General features: G+C 31.2%; 2 protein-coding genes across 5 annotated transcripts; one reads left to right on the top strand and one right to left on the bottom strand.

Annotated features, from left to right (window-relative positions):
- Window positions 1–3: 3 nt before the first annotated feature.
- LOC137825713 (Snf1 kinase interactor-like protein) lies at window positions 4–5,370 on the bottom strand. Of its 2 annotated transcripts, none has more exons than XM_068631453.1 (3): window positions 5,059–5,370; window positions 655–986; window positions 4–536 (listed from the first exon to the last, which is right to left on the bottom strand). In XM_068631453.1, the coding sequence occupies exons 1-3, from the start codon at window positions 5,150–5,152 to the stop codon at window positions 333–335; spliced, it is 630 nt and encodes a 209-aa protein (XP_068487554.1). In that variant the 5' UTR covers window positions 5,153–5,370; the 3' UTR covers window positions 4–332. The 2 variants fall into 2 exon arrangements, with proteins under 2 accessions (XP_068487554.1, XP_090149598.1); XM_090293472.1 differs by having other exon boundaries at window positions 655–1,022; window positions 5,059–5,284.
- Window positions 5,371–13,595: 8,225 nt separating this feature from the next.
- LOC137823944 (putative protein phosphatase 2C 60) lies at window positions 13,596–21,615 on the top strand. 3 transcript variants are annotated; one of them, XM_068629308.1, is made up of 11 exons: window positions 13,596–13,819; window positions 14,228–14,350; window positions 15,022–15,085; window positions 16,002–16,110; window positions 16,811–16,964; window positions 18,251–18,376; window positions 19,573–19,696; window positions 19,849–19,925; window positions 20,573–20,625; window positions 20,767–20,821; window positions 20,938–21,615. In XM_068629308.1, exons 2-11 carry the CDS (start codon window positions 14,234–14,236, stop codon window positions 21,145–21,147), a joined length of 1,089 nt encoding a protein of 362 aa, XP_068485409.1. In that variant the 5' UTR covers window positions 13,596–13,819; window positions 14,228–14,233; the 3' UTR covers window positions 21,148–21,615. The 3 variants fall into 3 exon arrangements, with proteins under 3 accessions (XP_068485409.1, XP_068485411.1, XP_068485410.1); XM_068629310.1 differs by having other exon boundaries at window positions 13,634–13,815; XM_068629309.1 differs by having other exon boundaries at window positions 13,634–13,823.
- The last annotated feature ends 144 nt before the right edge of the window (window positions 21,616–21,759 follow it).

The following is a 21,759-nucleotide window of genomic DNA, read 5'->3' as shown; positions in this document are numbered from 1 at the left end:
ATCTTATTGAACCGAGATCTTTATTCAACTGAGCCACTTTATAAACTTGGCAAGTAGATAAATTACAATACTCTTTTATAGTTTGAAAGAGTAACAAGATATGAATTAACAACCACATAGTCTCTAGAAAGAATTACAACTTTTTTTTAGAGACAAACGAATAGTTTGCTCATTGCGATTTGATCTATTTGCCCCCAGATATTACTACAAGCACTCTAATAACTGCATAGACATCCAATATGCTAGACATGACGAACAGAACCTACACACAAAAAATTGATACACACAAAAAATTGATACACACAAGCACACAAAATGTGTAATGATAAACATTAAGGTTCATCTGGGCCTTCATCTCCCATTTGTTCTGCTTCTTGTAACATGTTCATAAGCATGCTCACTTGTTCTTCAAGCATTGCATTCTCTCTTTCAACTCGAGCACGTTTGCTTCGTTCATCCACAAGCTGAAGTTGCAAGTGCTCCAGGCAACGTGAATCCTCCTCCAGTTGTTCATTTAGTCCATCAATTTCCCTGTCCTGCAACAACAACAACAAAAATAGTAAAAGTGAGTGAGCAAGTGGCTTGAGTTTGAGGCCTGTAAGAAAATAATTTTGTCTTAGCTTGGAAATAAAGGGAGCTGAGGAAACTTGGAACCTTTCTGTTCATTTCTTGGATGGCAATCCTTCGCATGCTTTCAACAACATCTACATTAACAAGCTTCCGCTTCTTTCCAATCAGCCAGCCCTTAGGATAGTTTGCAGACTCAAAGTCAGGGGGAGGAAGTAAAGACTCAGCCGAGGGTCGTCGGCCATTAACATTCTTTATAGGTTCTAAAGGTTCAAACAAGGCCTTTCGACGCTCAGAAATTGGAGTTGTGTTCTGCACCTCCTCACTAGAAGAAGAAGGAGGAGGAGGAGGAGTATCTTCCTGCTTGCTGGGTGGTGTATTAGCAGTATCTTCTGATACCTCTAAATTCCTCCCGCTAGCTGTGGGCAACAAGTTACCATTTTTGTTTTTGGCAGCTCATCATTTAGCAAAGTAGTCATGTTCATTGCACTCAACAAATGCATCTAATGATATGATATTAATTACTAGATGAATGTTATCCGAGAAATTATTTGGTAGTTCAAGATCAGAACTATCTTGTTGATCTCTATATTACATGAATTTCTTGTAGATTATAGTTGTCAACATGAAACAGTGGTTAGAGATAAAAAAAAAATATTGATTTTATCAAATGATTCACGATTTAACATTGCTTGCAGAACATATAAGCCGATAAAGACAAGGCAACTAACATGCAGTTACATTGAGTTAAGTAGCATTTACGAGATAAAACCTGTTACCACAGTGTCCTCTCCATCGTATGTTATATATCCAATTGTAAATAAGTTTCCTCAAAGTGAGTTCTCATAAAATTGAATTTATGGACAAGGCATTTAGCATTTCAAATATTATTTCTCATGGGCAGGGTTAGTTGAACAGAGCCTAATTTCACAGATCTCATTTTACACGAAACTATCCGCTTGTTGTTTGTCATCTACAAGATTCTCTAGTTCAATATCAGCCTTTTATAATATATAATGAATTTAAACCTGATCTCATAAGCTAGTTTAACCTCACAAAACCGGTTTATGAGGTGAAGTTTACACCTACTTATATACTATGAAATGCTTTAATCCGTAGTCGATGTGGGATCTCTGCACACCCTCTCACGCCGAATAGACAAAATAAAGGTTAGCTTCAACTCAAAATTCAATTTTGTCATTGTTAAACAAACCTTGCTTCTTCAACTCAACTAAACCTTTATTGCTTCATGACCTAACCTTCTATGCCACATTTCAGTCTTGGATAAGATGGTTTAGACGCTGAGCCAAACACTACAACACCTTCCAAGGCATACAATTCATTCTTTCTCACACGTTTCATCACTATCATGGATCCCCTCATCACCTTTAACCCTCTCCTCTTTCCTTTAAACACATTCATTTTTCTCAAACTCACTAAAGGATATTAAGTTGCGTTTCAAGCAAGGTACAAACCTAACTTCCTCAAGCACTCTTTCAATTCCATAATGCATATCACACCTAACTTCCTCCAGCACTCTTTCAATTCCATCATGCATATCACACCTGATGGTTCCAATTTTAGTTATCTTACAAGGCTTCTTGTCACCAAGGAGAACTAAACCTCTTTTAGGTTCTGTAAACTCTGGGAACCACAAATTCTCAGGTGTTAATGGAATAAACATTTGAAATCCATTATCCACTCAATTATCAACACTACTTGATACCGTGAGGACCTCCAATGATTCATAAACTTCTTTCACCAAAGCTACATCACCAAATTTGAGGATAATACTTATTTGTGTGACCTTCCTTTTTTACAATGGTAACATTTTATAAAAGATGTATTTTCACTATTCTTTGACCTCGACTTTGACCTCCTTCTACCTTCTCTATTATTATTGGTACACGGTCTACTCCGTTATCTTCAGCACCAAACACCTTAACTTCAAACTTCTCATTCAGCTCCTTAGAGCTTAGACCAGCCTGAACCCCCTCAAAAAAGAGAGTCTCTCTACCATACAACAAGGTTTCCTTGAATTGATAATGCATCTTAGGTAATGAACACAATAACAATAGCACTTGATTGATCCTCATCATCAATTTGCACATCAATGTTCTCCAAATCAAGGATTAGCTGGTTGAGTTCGTCTAGTTATTCACTAATTTCATCCATAATCCTGTTGTGGTCTTCTCCTTCACGACTTGCCTCAACACCTAATCACCAAGGCTTAAAACAATTGTGCTATAAGTGTTCTTTAATAACGTTTTCTAGTCTATCTTAGCCATGAATGCATGAAGGATTCACCTTCCAGTGTTTTGAGGAAGCCTTGTTGAACCAGAAGAGTACGCATCTTCAATTGCCACAATTTGAAGTCATTTAGACCAACGAATTTCTCTATCTCATGCTTTGCGAAAGTCATGATGATTGATTTCACGTTCACCGCACCAGTTTGTTAGAAAACAGCTCAACAAATTCACTTAGAACGTGTACAATAAAAATAATATTGATAACAAAGGGACTTCGTAAATGTTAAACAATAAAAGGTGAGGAATAAGAAAAAATCTCACACAGATTGAAGTATTAATGAACTTCAACCTATTTTTATGAGAGAATTCACTCTCTATAATGCGTAGAGATTGTAACTTAACAATTTCTCTCTTACTAAACTCTTACTCAAATTACAATTCTATGTTACAACTCTTAGTTACTTTCTATTCAAGGTACCTATTTATAAAGCAAATACTGTTATAATTGACAAACTTGAAACACATCTAAAACTATCAAGGAAGACACGTTAACCGTACTCCTCATAACAAAACAGACTAGTTGTCAGATGGTTCCACCGGTTGGTACAGGGCTCAATAGACAAAAGACTAGACGGTCCATTCGATGCATATTAACACTAGTCTAATATTGGTCATACATGGTAGGACCCTTTGATCAAGATTTTTACTGACCCAATTCTTCACAGTATAAAGTAACCTTTTTTTATTCTTAATGAAACTCAAATCACTATTGGTACAAAATAGTTGTTATAAAAGTTAATAAACTTATTATTACATATATAATATAATCATTTCTGTATATATATACTTATACTTTTGGATGGATAAATTCTCTTGATTTTCAGTCAAGATTTGGCCAACCTTGCTTTTGGATTGCCTTTGATATAGTTAGAGAACGTATACCAAAAGGAAGATGCTTATTTAAATGCTCACGTAAATACATTGAAGACAAAAGATTTTTTTTTTACAAAAGGTAATATTGACAAGCTTAGAAGTCCCATCAGTAACAAGAGGTATCAAATTGAAATTCAGATATGCAAGGAAACCATAATTAAGGCTATTGTGTTATTGTGAAGAGGGTTGGTTGGAGGGTGAGCTGTCCTACAGTGAAACCAATGATATGATGATGACTGCATAATTACTACATAATCTCAACAGCCACATACGTTTTTTATTTCCCTTTTTCCCTATCCTTCACAGAATGCAATAAATCATCAATATCTATATCATCACAAATAAAGCTTTTACCAAGGTGCATCAAAATTCTCTTGTTTCTTTTATTATTAATCAGCCAACAAACTACATAATAATTTTTTAAAATTTTTTTATTAAGATAAATTTGGATCCCAACCCAATTATTATCACATCCTGATATCAAGAGAGAGCCAAAGTTTGGTAAGCCATTGATAACAAATGGGATAAAATACAATTTTGATCCTTTTATCTTGTTGAATCCGTACTTCTAATATTCCATTTTCAAACAAGCACATTTAGTTTTTTGGTGGTAAAAAAAAATCAGTAATTTTGATTTAATTTTCAATTTGGGTATGTTTTATTTTTCATTTTATTTTAACCGAGCTTCAAACCTAATACAAATTTTTAACAATCATAAAAAACAATTTAAATAAAAAATTATTAGTTAATAAAAAATATTATTTTTTGAAAAAGTAAGGATCTAATTATTATTATTTTATTTTAAAAAAATGGGATGAGCAAAACTAGGGAACTAGGGGACAAAAGTTGAACTTTACCCTAACAAACAAAGCAATGTATAATAAAAGTCACACCAACCGTTAAAACCCATTTTACTCTTCCTCAATCTGAAACAGTGACCAATTTTGCAGAAATCACAGAAACCATTCCAGCACAAAGGAAATCAAAAGGAACTACCCTCAGTTCCCAATCATGTAAATACACACAAAAAAATCTTCTTTTCTGTGAAAAAACTAAGAATTGACAGAGGGCATGTAAATACCGAAAATCCCATGCAAAAATGAACAAAACCATTGAATTCTATTTCGAAATCTGAGCATCATGAGATGAAAATGGCACAGAAGAGAAAGTAAAGTGCAACAATTACCACCATGTTTGGAACAACACTAAGTAATAGACAAAGTAAATTAAAGATAGGTGAAGTTAATTAAGAAAAAGAGAGTTTTACACATTCACATATATGTACGTATAGATAAACATATAGATATACCTGGTCTTCTTCGGGATTTCCAGTAAATGGTAGCTGTGGATACGGGAGAGAAGGCGTTCAAAGCATCATCTATGGACATCTTCATGTTTTCCATTCAAGAACAAGATATGCTTCAAATTCAGAATTTCAACACATACTAAAACAAAGAGAAGAGAAAGAGAGAGAAAGGTTTTGTGTTGTGTTGTGTTGTTTTTTGGAGGTGCTGTTTGGTTTTTACCTTAATCTTCCGACCATCTAAAAGTCTCGTTTTCCTTCTCCCAAACAACTTACACGCAGATGCTGATAATTGCATGTGACCATCACCGTGAGATCAAGCTCTTTCAACGGCTCAGATTTCTTATTTAGGTGGAAATTTTTATGTCCAAGACTTCTCCTTTATTTTATTTTTTATTTATTATTTATTTATGGCTTTTGTGGTGTGGACCCTTTCTTCATTTCCTTGTCTTTATTGTTTATTTTATTTTATTTTATTTTTTAAAAATGGTTGTTTGGAAATGTGTCTAACCCTTGGATTTGGAGGAGCCGTGATATAAACAAATTATTATTTTATAATAAAAGATTAATATTTTAATTCCACGTGGAGCACGGCGCGTGGCGCGTGGTGTGTGCTTTCGGAAGATCCAAAGTTTGATGTAAACTATGAAATGTTTGAAGAGATATGATTAACGTGTTGCTCACGCTGGGTAGGTGTGTATACTAAGTGAAAGGTACGAAAAGAGAAAAAACAACACGTGGAAAATAAACAAAATGGAATTAAATAAATGAAATTAAAGAGAAAATAAATGACTATATTTTTTATTTAACATATCGATGGTAACTAGGAATGTTTAGAATATTCTGCACTTATGCTGCATACAACTTACAAGAGATAAAATAAATATTTGATGTTATTTTAGTGTAAAATAAATGCTAATTATGAGTTCCTATATTTTCAATTTTAATGAACCGAAAGCATAATAATTAATGAACCGAAAGTATAATAGTTAACATGGTAATTTTATGCAAAGCTGTAAAATTCTACAGAACAATTAATTTCAGAATAAAATATTTATGTACACATTTAAAAAATATTCTCACAACTAAATTAAATATGTAAAATAAAGTTTGTAAGTATGTCCAGATATTTGTGTAAATAAAATAACTAATTAAAAATGCAACATTCATATTTGAATAGAAAGTTTAAGTATAGAAAAAAAAAGGTTTTAACATTGAATTTAAAGTAAATACATTTAATCTTTTTAATTTTATTTTATTTTAGAATACATTCATTTTGCCTTGTTGTCAAGATATCACACTCAATAATTTATAATTGGTTTTTCAATTTTTCGATATCTTTTCTTTTCAAATTTTATTTGTTAAATTCTCATGATTTTGTTGGATAATTGGATTATTTTTCTTAGATGTTGGTTGACTAATTTTTTTTATTGAGAATTCTACAACTGCAACATTTGGATTAAGTTTTCATTTTAATTGGCCAAATTGATTTAAAATAATAATTAATAGTTCCATTCTTATATCTTTTATTGTTCATCATAATGATTAAGATTATTCGAGCTTCTTCTTTGCATAATTTTTCATAAAATTTCTTTCCAATTAAATTTATTTATATATTGTATTGAGAGTCAAAGTTGTAAAACCAAATAAAGAAATTATTAGTCAGTAAATTAGGGAAATGCTTCATTTTTAAATACTCATTCATAACCACATCCCTACACTTAATTTGATACTTGACTATATGTTGAATTGTTGATTCCCATACTTCTCCATCAAACTTAGTGAATTTGGAACTTTATCCCTTTTGGTAGTTTCATTCCCAACACAAAATCAAGAAAACAAGATACAAAATATGGTTGATTAAAGTGTCTCATCTCTAACCGTGTTGATTTTAAACTTGTTCAAACATTTATTTTATTGAATATTGTTTTGGTTAAAATTTAATGTTTATTTCCTTTATCATTATGCATTGATCTTAACCTTCCATTGTTTATGGTACTAGATTGAAAAAAAAAAAATCACTGAATGAATTGTAACTCAATTGGAAGAATGTAAGATACTAGAAGTATGTCTGACTAATTATATCCTTTGGGATTGAGAGTAATGTGCTTGAACTCTTATGTATTGATGTGATATCTACATATTATAATACTCAGATCTTGATTAGAAAAAAAAACCTTATTGTTTATGATTTGTTGTTAGACTCAACAACCATTTTGTCCTTTCCTTACCATGTAAGTCTTTCCACAATTAACATTATTTTCTATTTAAATAATAGCTAAAACATTCCTTATTCAAATCATTTTAATTTTTAAAAAAATGGAAAACTATCATAAATTTGAATAAAAAACTTAATATTCTACACTTTTAACATGTTGGTCATTTTATATTTGTTATGATCTTTTATTTTCTGTAATGTTTATTAAATATCTTAGTATTAAATGTTTCGTCCTTTAAATTTCTACCAAAATATAAGAGAGAAACTCCTATCCAGACTTCCTATAAGAGGATCAAAATTTATTTTTTACCCATTTAAGAGTATCTCATAAATACATTTAATTCATAGGTGAACCTAAATTTCAATTTATAGAAATCAATATTTTTCTCAGACATTTACATTAAATATAAATATTTTTTCCACATGAATAATCATAATTTACCTATGTCAATCTTGAAATCATGGTTGATCCACTAAACTATACTACTAATTGAATAAAAATAATATTATACTTGATTAAAATTATGAACATTATAAATTTTTTGACAACTTTTATATAGATATATCATACTACTTCTTAAGCATGTGATTTTTAAATATTAAAAAATAATCAATAAAAATATCTATAACAAAAATTATAAGAAAAAAATCCATTTGGGCATGCTAATTTACTTTATCCGAAAAATAAATCTTTGGATGTATGAACACATTTTCTTTTACAACATATCATACATTTAGATTATACATATAGTTTAAACGAAAAAAAAAAAAAATTCTCTCTCTAACACATTGCTATATTAATTATGATATGATGATTGGGCTCATATTTGTTGCGTATTGGGTCTTCTTTTTATAACGGGCCTCCTTATGCAATTTCCATTTTCTTCCTGCACCCCATAATTCTTTAAATTCCAAAAACACTCATGAATATTTTTTTAATTTTTAATAAATCTGAAAACTTTCTGACCTACAAAATCTTATAAATTTTGAATTGTATGTGAAATACAAAAGTACATTTTGCATTGGAATGAAATTTTGTATTTTAGATTTCATAATCTTTTCCAGATCTAAGAATACATTCTCGATTCCATATTTTAAAATACAAAAAATTTGTAACAATTATTTTCTTCTTTTAACGTCACCACACTCTTTTTACCATATAAAAATTATTTTTCAAGAATAAAATTAATCATCTTAAAATTTATTTTCAGCAAATTTATTTAAGCAAAAAATTAAATTATTATAATTATAGTTTATTTTTAAAATAAAATGTTTTTCAGAATTTTCTACATCACACACTTGTTATTCTTATTATTATTCTCTTGTCAAATCGTTGTTTCCACTTTATTGCCTAAAATAAAAACTTAAGAAATATAAGAATAAATTGTCCAAACCCCACCAGACAGAGTCACACCTTAATTTCACCTTTAAAATAAAAGGAACATTTTCATACTAAAAATACATAAATGTGTTGCACTACACTTGGATCATCTGCAGTTATATTTTCTACTGTACCCTTAAATTTTTACTTTATAAGTAAATGTTAAATAAAAATATAAGCTAAAAAATATTTTATTTAAACTGCAGGGAATCCTGGCCACTAAGCCAAGTACCTTATCTGAATACACACTTTAACTCAAAGTCAGACTTTTTCTTATTCTGTCTCCAGAAAATGGTTCTTTTCATACATCTCACTTCTTAATTTCTTTTCCCAAAGTATTTTTTTTCAGAGAATCTTGTTTAAAACACTACCAGACATTAAAATATTAACAACTTTTATCAGAAATTCAAACCTCAATTTATGATGTTCTAGCTCTTTCTGCAAGATGCAATTCTTTTAATATTAATTTTTATATATGAAATGTCTTAATTTTATGTGGCTCGACTCAAATCTTACCAATGCTTCCAAAGTGATGTGGAAAAGTTTGGGACAAAATGAATTGATCTTGATATGGTTAGTGCATAGTCAGAGGAGTTTGGTGTGTTGGCTAATTTTCAATATATTCTTTTCAGGTCAACTTTATTAACTCGTACGTGAGATTATATATTTATAAATTATTCGATAGCGGTAACATGATAGATCGAATAAATTCTCGTAAAAATAAATTCTAAATGACTCTAATACCAAGATCCATTAATCTAACCTGATTTGTACCATTAATCAGCACACCAGTGATCTATAAAAATCAACTTTAAACTTAAATCAATCTTATAAAACTAAAACTGATTTATAAAATAAAATTTATACCTAATATAATATTTCTTTCTTTAGTGAAATTGGATTTCCAATATCACCTTTACTTAACCCTATAAATAATACCTTCCTTCTCATGACCACATAACTAAAAACCTATAGGGCTAGGCTTTGGACATTGTTCTACAAAAATCCAACAAGAACCTAGCTATCTACAAAGAATCACCCTCTAAGATGAAGGTAAAGTTCCTTGCTTTGTTCCTTCTCATTTCAGGTATTCAAGCCATATCAACCTCAGACTTCATGAATTTCACATCAGAAGATAAGGGCCTCATCCAGAGCAATGGACAACTTCTTGGTATTCTTCTGCCTTTCAAACAACCACAAACTAATGTGATTCAACCATTTTTTTTTCACTCTTATGCTAATGTTATTCAGTGATGTATAGGGAAATTACAAGGAAGCATAGAAGACTCAACAAAATACAAAGTTGAAGACACCACAGAAGAAGCACTTGATACTACAAGAAAAACACAGGGTGGAGGAAGTTCAGGAAGTAGCGGAAGAACAGGTAGTGGAGGCAGTTCAGATGTTACTCGCCGGCCACGTCAAAGTTCTGCACCATCAAAGCCTCATTTTTGGGCCTCCAAGTTTATTCTTTCTGTAAACTTGGCTTTTCTCACACTCTTTTCTTTCCACTATGTCTGATGTAATGTGATCCATGCACAACTAGTTCAGTTGATGCAGATATCAAAAGGTTGAACTTATGGGGTTCAAAATCTCACCTTCTTCTGATAAGTAGCAATAAATAATGGAAGTGATTTCACTTTTTCTTTTAGGAATTATGAAGTATTTAGTGAATTCATCTATGTTAATTGTTAATTAATTTTCTATTTTGAATTCTAGAAGCTGAATAAAAAAGTCCAGTTTTAGAGGCCAATCAAATTGTTCTGTAAAAGCAAAAATACAAGCTTTGCACATTTTTCTAACTTCATTTGGGTCTAATTCGTAACACACATTAGATATAAGAAATTCAGCAATTTTTGTTTTTTGTTATTATAATGTGATTGTTTTTTTTTTAAATATTATAAGATTGAGAAAGACGTAACAACCTAAAACAGTTTTATTATGAAGAAGTTATGTTATATTGTGTTAAAATATAATTTTATTTCAAAATAATTATAGACACGTCGTGTTATTTCAATACAACTACAATTTTTTTTTTCACTTTTATAATATTTTATTGAATGATTCCATTTTAGAAATAAAAGAAAAAAAATTATTCATATTGGCTTAGGTATATTTTGTTGAAATCAAAACTAAGTATTGAAATGAAATAGCGTGATGGATAATAATGCTTAGGAAGAACATTACTTTATTCCATGTTCTTGCTAACACTAAATGAATTTGTGCATCTTTTAAATGTATTCCAAACTTTGCCATGAAGATTAGAACTCCAACTTTCAAAACTACGAAAATAAAAGGGAAATATACCTTATCTTTTTGACACCAAGGAGTATATTATACCTTATTAAAAATTGGTTAGTTTTTAAAATATAAAATTTAAAATATATGTTAATAATGTACATAATAATAGGTCACCTCTTAATTTCTACTCTCAATTATTACTGAAAATCAAATAGTATAAATTATATCATTGAAAATCCTTATCTTCAATCATTAATTTTCATAATGTAATCAAATTGGAAAAATAATAGATTTATACATATATATACTTTGTTGATTGATTTCTATTCTTGATCATAATTTAAAATAAATTATGATAAATTAGAGCTAATAACATCAACATCACTTAGGTTTGTCGTAATTACATATACCTGTATTTAGAATAATTACTTTAACCATCATACCTTAATTCATTGTTAGTAATTAATAATATTGATTTTCATTATTTTTACAATTAATTTTACATGTACCCTTAACTATAAAGACTGTTACATGAGTATCTTCTATATTTTACAAAGATAATCCTTAGCTTTTAAAATGATTACACATGTATCTCGGTTTTTTTAAATTTTATACATGTTATTCTCTTTTGTTTAAATGATTACACTATCATTATGTGATTACAACTTATAATAGTAGTAATTGTAGATTACAATAAAAGTAAGTTCAAAATCATGCCAATTAATTAATCACTCAAACCACAACTTAATAATTATGTTTTATATTTATTACTTTTGCTAATTATATTTGGTTTCTCACTCTCAAAGTTAAATTGGATTTTGTATAACAATGTTAAAATCATTTTTATTTTGAAAATTAACCTTGCTTATAAATCATTAAAGTAAAAAATTGGATATATTCTAATTTCACTTTCTTACATTTTAATTGAAACTTTTTTTGGCTTTTAGTTTTATGATTATTGTGAATGAGGAATAAAATGAATACATTTTTTTATTTAGTTTTATAGAATTGATAATATAGCTATCTATTTAAAGTTAGTGTACAAATTTATTGGTTTACCATAAAGTGAATCAGAATGAGCTAACATATGTTTCAGTAGTACTTGTAATGAATTACCTCATGTTCGTAGGAGTTTTTCATAAAAGATTTGGGCTATTTCTTCCTGCACCTCTATAAATTCTCCTGACACCCCCACAAATTAAGGAAAAGACTATTTTATTCTAAAAAAATACATTTTAAATTGTAAAATTTGGAAGGTATTTTTAGATAGAAAATATTTTTAAAAATACATTAAAAATTAGAATGATTCAATCTGAATCCAAAAATATCTTTTGAATTTTATAATTTGAATTTTTTTCTGAAATAAAAAATTATAAATAAAATAAGAAGTATTTTTAATATTTTAAAAAATATGGAGTGTCAACCAAAATGGACTGTGAATAGCACAAGGTTGGAGTGGTTTTGAAAGGGAAGGGAGTTTAAGAACATTGTCACGTGGGATGGAACGTTTAAGAAGAAAAAGGAATGATGAGCCTATAATATTTTATAATAAAATACCCTAAACTAGGTGCTAATCACATGATTATCCCTAAAAAAAAAAACAACTTTATCCTTAAAAGTAGCAACTTCACAAGCAGCATAGAAGAAGCCAATAAGTTAGATCTGTTCACCATTCTTAATTGTTTTTTTAGTAAAATATGTAAAATTATAATATAATACATAAAAATAATTTGTCGGGATATATGTAGTATAGACACCGACACAGACACTAATACGATACGGACACGGATACGGAGATACGTAAAATCTCTAAAATGTAGGACACGGATACACGGATCTATATATTATATAATTATGAATTATATAAATTGACAATAAAGATTTATGTGCACAAATATGTTCCAGATTATTTTTTGGAGCAGAAATATATTTTTCATGACTGGTTCACACAGAGTTGTTTCTTGTTCTTATAATCACAATAATAATTTATACAATAAAATTTGAATTTTGGAAAATTAATGTATTTTTTCTTTTTAAAATTGTGTTAGAACTGTACTAGAATTGTCAGAAATCTAACAAATACTTTTTGATTTGGATATTTCACAGATACGTGTTATGTTCTACAAGTGTCATACGAGTGTCGGTGTCTGATACGAGTATCAGATCGGACACCGACACGTCATTTAAAAGAGTGTCCGAGCTTCATAGGTCGGGATCCTACCTCGATTAAAGATTAAGATATTTCATTCTTTATGAATAAGTACAAATTTGACCTTATAAGTCAATTTAGTCAATTTTATGAGATTAAATTAGGTTTAAAGTCTACCTCTTAACCTGATATAAAACTATTTAAAATTGACTGTGTTGAAAATTCCAAACACAAAATAAATAAATAAATTCATAACCCAAGTTGTAATAATTTTTTGAAACCGGCCATGGGATGAGGAAAAGTATATGTTTGATTAGTTTATTGATTCCCATCCTCATAATTGTGCACTATGCTTATCTTTTATGGTAAATAAAGCAAGGGCACATTTGAAAGTTACATAGATTACAAAAATAGTAGCAATTAATTTATGTGTTAGGGTAGTGAAGTTACATTATTGATTGAAAAAAGAAGTTTCCTTGGTAGGGATGAGGACAAAGAGCAATAGAAAACATGCCGGAAAATATGATAAAAAAAATAAAGAAATTAATAAAAACAATAATTTAAAAACGAAAGAGGTAGTGACACGAAAGGCGCGTGGCAGCCGTTGGTTTAACCCAAAACAGCGCTTCCTATATCAGAGGCATCGGAAAAAAGAATGCTTTCTGCTTCTTCTTCCTTTTCTTCCACACAAATACTTTCTCTCTCTCTCTCTCTTCCTATTCGCACGTACACACGCGCTCTCTCTTCTTTTCCGATTCCACTTTGCGGACACGAGTGAGTGAGTACTGTTCCGACAAACCCTTATTCTCTGTCAATTTTCTGTTTCGCTGTTTCATTTTCCGCGCTTCTTTCCGTCGCTGCCGATTGCGATTATGGTTGTTAATTATCACGATTTCAATTCTTTGATTGATTCACATTTGTTCGACTGTGCATTCATTCATTGGTTTCAAGTTTATTCCGATGTATTTCGATTCGATGCATCTGCTGCTCTGCAATTACATTGCTTGGCTTTTTCTCATTTTTGCATGTTGCATCGCATGCTAGCGGACGGATATGGTTAGATTGGATTTTCGGAATGCGTTGTTCGGAATTGAATTGTGCCTTTCTGTGATGTGATGTGATGATGCGTAGTTGTAGTGTTTTTATTCTTTGTGATTCAATGCTGTTTTTGTGTGTGTTATTTTAGTTTGAGATGGGGATATATCTCAGCGCTCCCAAAACAGATAAGGCCTCTGAAGATGGCGAGAACGACAAGCTGCGTTTTGGTTTGTCTTCCATGCAGGGTTGGCGTGCTTCCATGGAAGATGCTGTAAGTGATTACCTCCTTCTTCTTTTTCTGCGTCTAGTTACATTTGCTTTTGCTTGGTTTTTTTTATGTTGCCATTCACTGTTTTTTTATGCAATTGGACATTTGATGCTTTGGTTGCATTCGAGGGAAGTTATATTAAAAGAGTAGTTTGAGTTCATTGCCAGTGCTATTTTGACAAGAAAGTGTAACGAATATCCTAAGCTAGATTGACGGCATACATGTTGACGTGATAGTGAGTCGAGTGGCGACTGACAAGTTAATTTTGATATTTGCGCAATTGATCGAGAGAGCTGTAAAAGGAGCAGTTTCTTATGTTAAATGTAGCTTATATAGATATAGATTACGAAGTTTCATTGTTAATCTGCTATAGTGAAGAGAACAAAACTTCACTTATTTGTGGCACTTCAATTAAAGTTATTTCCGTTACCTATTGATGTGATTGTTCAAATGTAAATCAGTTTTTCAAATTTTCAGAGGCATAAATTTCCCTCCTCTGGTGTAGTTTTTTAGTCATGAGAAATTGCTTCTCTTTGGATGTGAATTGCATATATATGACGTAGATGCTTGGTGTACCTTGATGCTTTTGTACTACAGTCTTCAGTAGTTCATTATTGTATTACAACCCATTCCATGGTGTATACAAGTTTTAATTCTTTTACATTGCTTGCCAGCATGCAGCTATCCCATATTTGGACCAGACTACATCTTACTTTGGCGTTTATGATGGTCATGGAGGTCGGTATCAGCTCTTTATGTTTTCAATTATATTTAACCAATGTGTCCATACTCATTTTCTTAAGCAAGGAGGAAATGGTTTCCTACTGATTCTTTTAAATTTAAATTAATTTTGATCTGTATCTCACCATTGGAAATGTCCCTGTAAAACATTTATAAGAAAATGAATTTCATTACTTAAGAAGTGGTTTCACATTTCTAATCTTTGATATGGCTTGAAGATTTTTATTTTGAAATTCCCTTCAGAACTCACCTTAGCATGGGTGGGTTTTACCGGCTAACTTAGTGTTTTCATTTTTTGGGTCATTGATTGGGATTTCATTTTCTTTTTTGGCCCTGTCTACTCTCTTGACCAGAAATGTGATTAACAACATTATAGGAATTACAATTCTTTCGAACTTGTCATTGGACATAAAATGCTGCATAAGTTTTCTTTTTCCCTTTTTTAATACTTGGCTTGTTGCAGCCTTGCTTCCATTATGTAATATGTGGTTCACAATTTTCATTATTGACAAACAAAACAAAACCCTTAAGCTTAAACATTTTGGCATACTATATCTAATTCAAGTGATATCAGATTTGAGTTTGGACGGGAATGCCTTCCCAATCTACTTCACATCTATTGCCCTCATATTTTTGTTTATTTATTTATTTGAAACTTTGTTCGGCAGCCTATGTTAAAGGAGAAAAAGGGGAGGGGGGAATATCCTTTTATGTTGTGTGTGCACTTCATCTATATTAGAATATTAGCCATTCAGATTCAAGTAATATTAATCATAGCTCACTTGGGGACTTTGAGAATTTTGTAAATCTTAAATTATTTCAAATGAAGGTAATGGCCTAGCGGTGCTGACATTTATAACTTATTGTCTACATCTAGTTTTATAATCCTCAATATGCTCTGACGGAATTGCAGGCAAAGCAGTTTCTAAATTCTGTGCCAAGTATCTACACCAGCAGGTGCTGAAGAGTGAACCTTACCAAGCTGGAGATATAAGCACATCTTTACAAAAATCTTTTCTCAGGTATTCATGTTCGTTTTTCTTTAGAGATTTCATTAATCTTATTGAATGCCAGTAAGAGTCAGGGGATGGGACAGCAGGTAGATGTTCTTTGCATGTAAAAGCTGAGTTGGCTTAGGTTCAACCCTGTGGTATGTGGTCTACTTTTCCAATAAATGATTTACCCCATCTGTCTACTGTATATGCCCCAAGGGAGATCTGGCATAAGAAAAAAATATACCTGCGAACTAAGTTACCGACACTAAATAATTTTAAAATAGTTTTTTTTTCTCCTATCTTTTTCTTCTTTTCCTATGTGTTTTTGATGTTTTAAAACATGTCTTCATTTTCTTTGTGTCCTTTTTGCTTGTTAATAGTCTTAGAAAGTAGACTTTAAACCTAATACAACCTCACAAAACCTGTTTGTAAGATGAAGTTTACATCTACTTTACTTATATACTATAATTTGGTGATATGTCAAGTCACCGTGAAATCTCCAACAAAAAGATTAGGAATGTCACTGTCTGATCTGGAAGTCATTTTCAGAATTAGTGTTTGTTTTTAGTTATATTTCATTTCCTGCATGATTAAAATCACTTGCATATTTGGTTATAGATCCATAAGTTTCATGCCCATAAATGGAAATGGAGATATGGCATTTAGATGGAACTGCTTCTATCAAAATTATGTCACGTTTTTTTAATATTTTCCTTCGTATTGGCAGAATGGATGAGATGATGCGTGGACAAAGAGGGTGGAGAGAATTAGCAGTCTTGGGGGATAAAATAGAAAAGTTATCTGGTATGCTAGAGGGCTTTATTTGGTCTCCCAGGAGCAATGAAGCCAATGACGGCGTCGACGATTGGGCATTTGAGGAGGTAACAATTAAGATAAATTTCTTGCATCATCGTTGCTTGCTTTTCTAACTTATTCCATTGTTCTAAATACACTTTGTCAAGGTTTCATTGTATGAAATTGAAGGTTGTAGTGAATATATTGGAAGTTTTTAAAAATAAAGCTTAGCATTTTTGCTTTTTGATTATTTATTTAAATGCAAATCTAATATAAAAAAAGAAATCCATTTAACATACTTTTGTAAGGGTTAGTATATATATTGGAGTTGATGAGTTATTTGCTCAACTTTCTTTGCTTAAACTGCTTATAAACTAAACAGCATTTGTCAGTTATGAATTACCACTTACACCTTATGGTGATACTTTCCTTGTGTATGTTAGAATTTCATTATTTCAGCTTTGTTTCATGTGTTCTGTATTTTTGTCTACCTCATACTTACAGTGCTTGTTCACTATGAGAGAGTGATAAACTTTTGTACAAATCAACATAAGCATTAAAAGTCAATTCTTGTAAGATATCATGATGTATGTCTCAATTTGACAGTGATAGAGGTTCTTTCTGATTTCGTGGTTACAGCTACACATTATAAGGTTTAGTTTTTGAGGATATCTTATCCTATAGCTTCGTATCTTTCCTTTCTTTCCTAATAACCTGGGAAAATTGCACTCACCTTTTCTTAAATGACACCCATATTTTATTTTTAAAAGACCCTAACCTGAGATAGGCATCAAAGGTTAACCCTTTAAACTTTGGTTCTCTTCATTTATGTTTTCCAAATATCACTTTTTCTCCCAAAAATATCAGGAAACAGTGAAAAGAAAATGAGAGAAACATGAAGAAAGAGCGAGCTTTTTACTAGTAATACATAGCAAAATTATTGAGAAGTTGGTGGCACACTGGATAGCTTTGTCTCTCTCTTCAACCAACAACTGCTTTTGCATTCTTAAGAATAGTCAATCATTGGGGTGTAGAGTTGTGGAAGCCTCCTGTTGATGGAGTATCTTCTGTTATTTTGTAAGGGGTGTCACTTGGTTAAACAAAAATAAGGGAGTGTGTGTCACACTTGATTAAACAAACAAGACATTTAGGTGTATGTTTAAAAACTAAGGGGTTGTGAATATCAATTGAGAAGACCTTGGCAGAAGTGAGTATAATTTCACGTAATAAATTCTGTTTTGTCCATAAAAAAAATTCAGTTGTTGTTTGTCAATAAAAAAAACAAGTTGTAAGGTCTGATGCAGGCATACAAGTTTTGAGTCCTACTGTAGAAAGTTTTATTCTAAATTGAGAATGTTATGCTGTAAATTAGGGACCCCATTCTGATTTTACTGGACCAAACTGTGGAAGCACTGCTTGTGTAGCTGTTATCCGAGGAAGCAAACTTATTGTTAGTAATGCTGGAGATTCTAGATGCGTCTTGTCAAGGAAAGGCCAGGTATTCTCACCTTCTCTTTGCAGTTTTTTATCTTCTCTTCTCTAGTTTTAGCAGGCATGCAATGGGTGTAGATATATGATAATAAAGGGTGCTAATTCTGGCTACAATTTTTGTATTCTGAGATGGATATTTCGGTACCAACATTTTGATGCACAATTAATTTTTTAACATAAAAGGTGTGTGTGTTTACATTTGAAGTGAAATAGAGTGAGGAAATAAATAGGAAGACTGGTAATAAAAAAGAAATAGAACAGGAAAATGTTGTTTGGATAGTTAGAAGAAAAAAAGGAAGAAAATTCTCTCTTTTTGTTTGGACTAAGGAGTGTATGACCAGTCCCATCGCACTAACCAGGCTGGGCCCAAGGTTGATTTTGGTGGGTGTTATAAAATTACACCCAGTGTATTTTGAGTGTGGGCTTGGGTTATGAGTCAGTTTTCTCAACCTGGTCCCATGTCTTATATTTTCTTTGAAGTGTGAGTTTTTTTTAGCAATTGTATATTTCTAGCAGTGTTATCAATGGCAGATGGTGTAATATGACAGGAGGCAAAAATTCTCCCTAAAACATGCCATTGCGGCCTATGGCGCTACCGTTAGGGGCCTTCACAAATTGCCTATGATGGGTGGTGGTTGGCAAACAATTGGCCACGCCATTCTGCCATGTGGCCACCATATTTAACAGCTCTGATTTATAGCAAAACTTTATCAAACAAATGAATAAGTTGTTAACATGATATTTATTTTTTAATTTGAAATATATGTAGCATAAAATATATTTTTATTGAACTAAATAAACAAATTGTTAATACGAGTATATTATATTAATAAATCATATTCTTGTCTCGTTATCATCTCTTTTCACGGGTCATACATGATCTCACATTAAATTTTTCTTAACATCATATTAGAATTTTCTTTTATCTTTTTATGCTATAAAAATTGATTTAATTTTTAAAGAATGGAAAACAAATGATCAAATGCAAAAAACATTTCCCCCAACTTTAGGATGGAGTTTCTTTTCTTTGTCCAAAGTCTTTATTTCTCCTGTACCTGTCAACACACTAAATGTTTGACTTATTTTCCAAAATTATGAATTTACTTAGATTTAGTGAATTAGTGTCTATACTTTCAGTGCATGGGACAACCATTGTTTGACTATATTCATACTCAAAGTTATGTACTGAATTTTTATTTGCAGGCGCACAATTTATCTAAGGATCACAAGCCTGACCTTGAGGCTGAGAAAGACAGGATTCTAAAAGCTGGTGGTTTCATCCAAGTTGGACGGGTCAATGGAAGTTTAAACTTGGCTAGAGCAATTGGTAGTAGAAAATATTTTTTGTTCTAAATTTTTAATGTTAGGCAAAATGTGAGGGTTTATTGTTTCCTGAATGTTTTATAGTTGCTGCCATGATATTTTTTATTTTCTTCACCAGTACATAGTGTTTGTAACATAAATTTCTTTCTATTCCAGGAGATATGGAGTTCAAGCAGAATAAGTATTTGCCTGCCGAAAAGCAGATCGTGACTGCTGATCCGGACGTAACTTCAGTATGTATTGCGCTATGCATTATTTTATTTTATAACTAAGTTAATATTTATGGATTGCCTCTTTTTTTGGACCTTTGTTTTTTGTGAACTTATACAAAATATCTTGGAAGAAATATAACATGAATTCCTTATCACTCGAATAGAAAAGCTTATTGAAATAGAGAGGAAAGAAACATGAAAATAGAAAGAGTAGAAAAATATTGATTGGATGGAAAGAAATACGATCGAGTATGAGTCTCTGTTTGTTTGTATGAGTAGAAAATATAGTGGAAAGAATAAATAAATAATTTAAAAATATTTTTACACTAATTAAAAATTAATTTTTAATACATTACTTTCTTAACATAAATATTGCTTATTATTTTTATAGTATAAAATAAATTTAAAAATTAAATCAAAAAATGAAAAAGAGAGATTATTTTCCTCCCATTTCATTTCAATTTGAAAGAAAAATGTGTTCTGGTGGGTCCATACTTCTCTTGAACAAAAGATAGAAATTTAGTATTTCTATCTTATCTCCTTACTATTTCTTTCTACTTCATTTTACACCCCCAACAAACAACGGGTTAAAGTGAAATGTTCTTTTCTAGTGTAGTTTTCTATTTTTGTGCTCCAATTCAATTTTATGCGTAAACTCTATGTAACAGGTTGAACTTTGTGATGATGATGAATTCCTTGTGGTAGCTTGTGATGGAATATGGTAGGTTACTTTGCTACTTAAATTTCCTCTATAAACACCATTGCTATCACCAAATTTATATAGATGGCAAAAAATCCTTTATTTATTTATTTATTTTGTAATTCACCACAAATAATCCACTTTTATATAACCTCTGTGCAGGGATTGCATGTCAAGCCAACAGCTTGTGGACTTTATACATCAACAGTTAAAGACAGTAAGCTTTTTATGGCTACCTTTTATTTACTGATAGAAAATCATTTGAATACGGAAGTCACATTGTTGTAATTGCAAAACTGGTGGTATCATTTATAAAAAATCATGAATATGCAGGAGGACAAACTTTCTGCGGTTTGTGAGAAAGTATTTGATAGGTGCTTGGCACCAACAGCTGGTGGCGAGGGGTGTGATAACATGACCATGATCTTGATTCAGTTCAAAAAACCTTCCAGCCCTAATGTTTCTGTCACGAACCAGCCCCAATCGTCTTCTCAACCACCTGAAACCGATAGAAGTTCAGAGAAAAAAGTAGAACCAAAGTGAGATAATTTCGAACATGACTTGATAGTCATCAGTATCTTAGTGTGTGCATGTTGAGGCAATTGGTAAGCAGAGGTTCTTGGGTACCATTTTATATCCAAATTTCAGGATGTTAATTCTCACTAGGGGATTGTAAATTTGTGACAAACTAATCCATGGGGCTAATATTGGTTTTGTACATAAGTGTGGGTTTCTAGAATATGAATGGAAAAGAAACAAGTTTCAAACAGCACACACCTTTTGCAAACTTACCAAAGCCAATCAGTGTGGACCGGAAGAATGCGTAGAAAGAACGTGTCTGGATTCTGAAGTTATTTCATGATCCATTATCAGTAGCAGTTCCTTAAGGATTTTGTGCCATGATTTTTTGTTTCCACCCTTTGTGGGTTCATCTGCCAGTGTTGCTCTTGACATAATTGTTTTCACTGTTCAATTTCTCTTTTTGGAAATTATAAATGGTCGTTGATTTTCTTTTTGGGTTCTATTCCTCAAAATTGAAAACTACTTCGGGTTCTATTAATTTATATTTTAGTTTTTTTAGTGAAATACTCTATGGATTCTACTTTTTATGCACTGACGTTTTCTTTATGTATCATGCCACTCTTTTTTCATTTT

This window comes from Phaseolus vulgaris, chromosome 8 (assembly GCF_051622355.1).
Source record: "Phaseolus vulgaris cultivar YP4 chromosome 8, ASM5162235v1, whole genome shotgun sequence".
Taxonomy (NCBI): domain Eukaryota; kingdom Viridiplantae; phylum Streptophyta; class Magnoliopsida; order Fabales; family Fabaceae; genus Phaseolus; species Phaseolus vulgaris.
This window is presented reverse-complemented; position numbering and strand designations above follow the sequence as displayed.